The 2267-nt window shown below is 38.3% G+C and overlaps 1 protein-coding gene across 1 annotated transcript; it reads right to left on the bottom strand.

Moving 5' to 3' along the window:
• Positions 1-1484: 1484 nt before the first annotated feature.
• LOC103014231 (2-iminobutanoate/2-iminopropanoate deaminase-like) lies at positions 1485-1898 on the bottom strand. The gene has a single exon (XM_057544751.1). It carries the CDS (start codon positions 1896-1898, stop codon positions 1485-1487), a length of 414 nt encoding a protein of 137 aa, XP_057400734.1.
• Between the last annotated feature and the right edge of the window lie 369 nt (positions 1899-2267).

The raw sequence follows: 2267 nt of genomic DNA, 5'->3' as shown, positions 1-2267 counted from the left end.
TTGTTGATCCCCATAACAACTGTGCACAGTGTTTGAGTATTAAGTGTGAGCTACAAAGAGGTTGCGTGGTTTGAGGTGTCACAGTCTGTGACAGCCCCACTACAAGTGATTCTTATTCCACAGTCATTAACGCCTCCCTAAAATAATACAAAGGGCATCCACACATCCATTCCAAGAACTGTAGAGCCATCCATTGTCCTGTGTTCCTGTGAGATTTCCTGCTGGGAAGGGAACACAAAGGCTGCCATCTTGGTGGTATGGGTTCATTCTGACCAGTTGGTACCCAGGCCATGATAAACATTTTAATATCATCTGTGATTACTTGTGTAAAGGAAAAGACCCTGGATGGGGGTCAGGAAAGTTGAGTTCTCATCCTGGTTTTTATTATTGAGAATACTGCAGCCATCGTGGCTAACACTTACTGAATGCTTACTTCAAATAACGCCAAGTGTGCCACATGGAGAATCAATTCTCACAGCCACCCTCTGCAGTAGATAAGCTCAGCTTGTACTTTACTGATAAGAAAACCTAGATCCAGAGAAATGAAACAAGTTGCCCAAGGATACCTAGCTTCCTGAGAAGCCAGGACTTGAACTTGGCAGTCAAATGCCAGAACTTGTGTTTCTGACCGTTATGAGAACCTGCCATTCACTGGTTGACTGATTTAGGCAATCTCTTAGTTTCTCTGGGTTCAGTTTCTTTGATTACTTAGTAAAAAGGTTTCACTAAGTCCCTTCAAATTCCATATACATTATGGAAATTAGAGAAGAAATACAGCTGAAGTGTGATTTCTCCTTTGTTAATCAGTGTGTAAAAGTTGCTATGAACCCAACAGATAAAACTGAAGGGCTTCACACCCCCACCTGTTTCCTCCATTGTAAACTTCGTGTATCATATTTTTTTATTTTATACTTTAGGTATGTTCCCAGTATGTTACAGACAGAATTTTTTTTTAATTTTTATTTTTTAAATCTGCGTGCTATTTTATTTCCATTAGAAAAATATTATCTATATAAAATTTGGTCCAGTTTCTTCTCCTTTACCTCTACCATTCAAACTTAAATGCTTTAATTTTACTCAAGTAAAAGCAGAATCATGTATCTGACATGAGAACTAAATAGTTCACATCATTAAATTAATAGTTTAATTGAATTACGTGTGCTCTTTATTATTTCTCAGGAATAGTTAACTCATCTTTCCTATATGCTATTTCCCTTTACTTTTATTTTTCTGAGTAACTGTGTAATGTGTGTCTCTTTTCCCACATCCAGTAATATGAGTGTTATAGAAGTGTAATTTATAACATCAGTAACTAGATTCATCATTAATCTTCAACTCATGTTCAATTCCCCTTATTATATGGTATTTCCATAATAACTTCAGATATTTCAGTCAACCTTACACTTTCCAACAAATACTGTAAAAATTAAGACGTTAATTTAAAAACACTACTAAAATTCCAGACTAAATAACACTGGGCCCACTTAGAGTGATGCTGTCACGAGAGGTCCTTGGACAGCTACTGCTTCAACCTCAACATGGCCTCCTTTGGGCAAAGCAGCGACCTGGTAAGCAGCTCTTGCAGGAAAACTACTCTGGAAATATTGTTTGTAGTTGTCATTGACAGTATTGAAGTCATTTATGTCAGCCAGCAAAACAGTTGTTTTTACCACATTCGTGAAGTCACAGCCTGCTGCTTTCAGAATTTCACCCATGTTTGTAAGAGCTTGTTTAGCCTCTTCTGCCACCCCTCCTGGCACAAGCTGTCCACTTGCAGGATCCATGCCTAGCTGTCCTGAAACGTAAATGGTCCTGCCAACTAACACAGCCTGACTGTAGGGACCAATAGCCTCTGGGGCTTTCTCGGTGCTGATCACCTTTCTGGTCAAAGACGACATGGCTAATCCTTTTCCCTTGCCGCCCCTCGGAGACAACTACCCCGTACGCTGCTCCTCCGCTGCTCCTACTCGCGTCTCACAGGTCTCTACAGACAGAATTTTAAAATGAAAATGCCATGTTAAATTTACTGGATGATTAATCTTTTTAAAAATTCTATTGTGAATCTTTTTGTGTGTGTTGTTCTTAAATTTTATTATTTTTAAACCACTTTATTGAGGTATGATTCATATATAAAAAGCTATACATACTTAATGTGCAAAACTTGATGAGTTTGGAGATAAGTATACACTCATGAAACCATCATCATAATCAATGTCATAAACCTATCCATCACCTCTGGAAGTTATCTCCTGCCCTCTTATTTATCA

Source organism: Balaenoptera acutorostrata, chromosome 3 (genome assembly GCF_949987535.1).
Source record: "Balaenoptera acutorostrata chromosome 3, mBalAcu1.1, whole genome shotgun sequence".
Taxonomy (NCBI): domain Eukaryota; kingdom Metazoa; phylum Chordata; class Mammalia; order Artiodactyla; family Balaenopteridae; genus Balaenoptera; species Balaenoptera acutorostrata.
The sequence above is the reverse complement of the archived record's forward strand: the minus strand, read 5'-3'. Positions and strand labels throughout refer to the sequence as shown.

What these genes read in the sequence shown, in the direction of transcription:
- LOC103014231 (XM_057544751.1), bottom strand. Translation starts at nt 1,898, where the DNA reads ATGTCGTCTTTGACCAGAAAGGTGATCAGCACCGAGAAAGCCCCAGAG.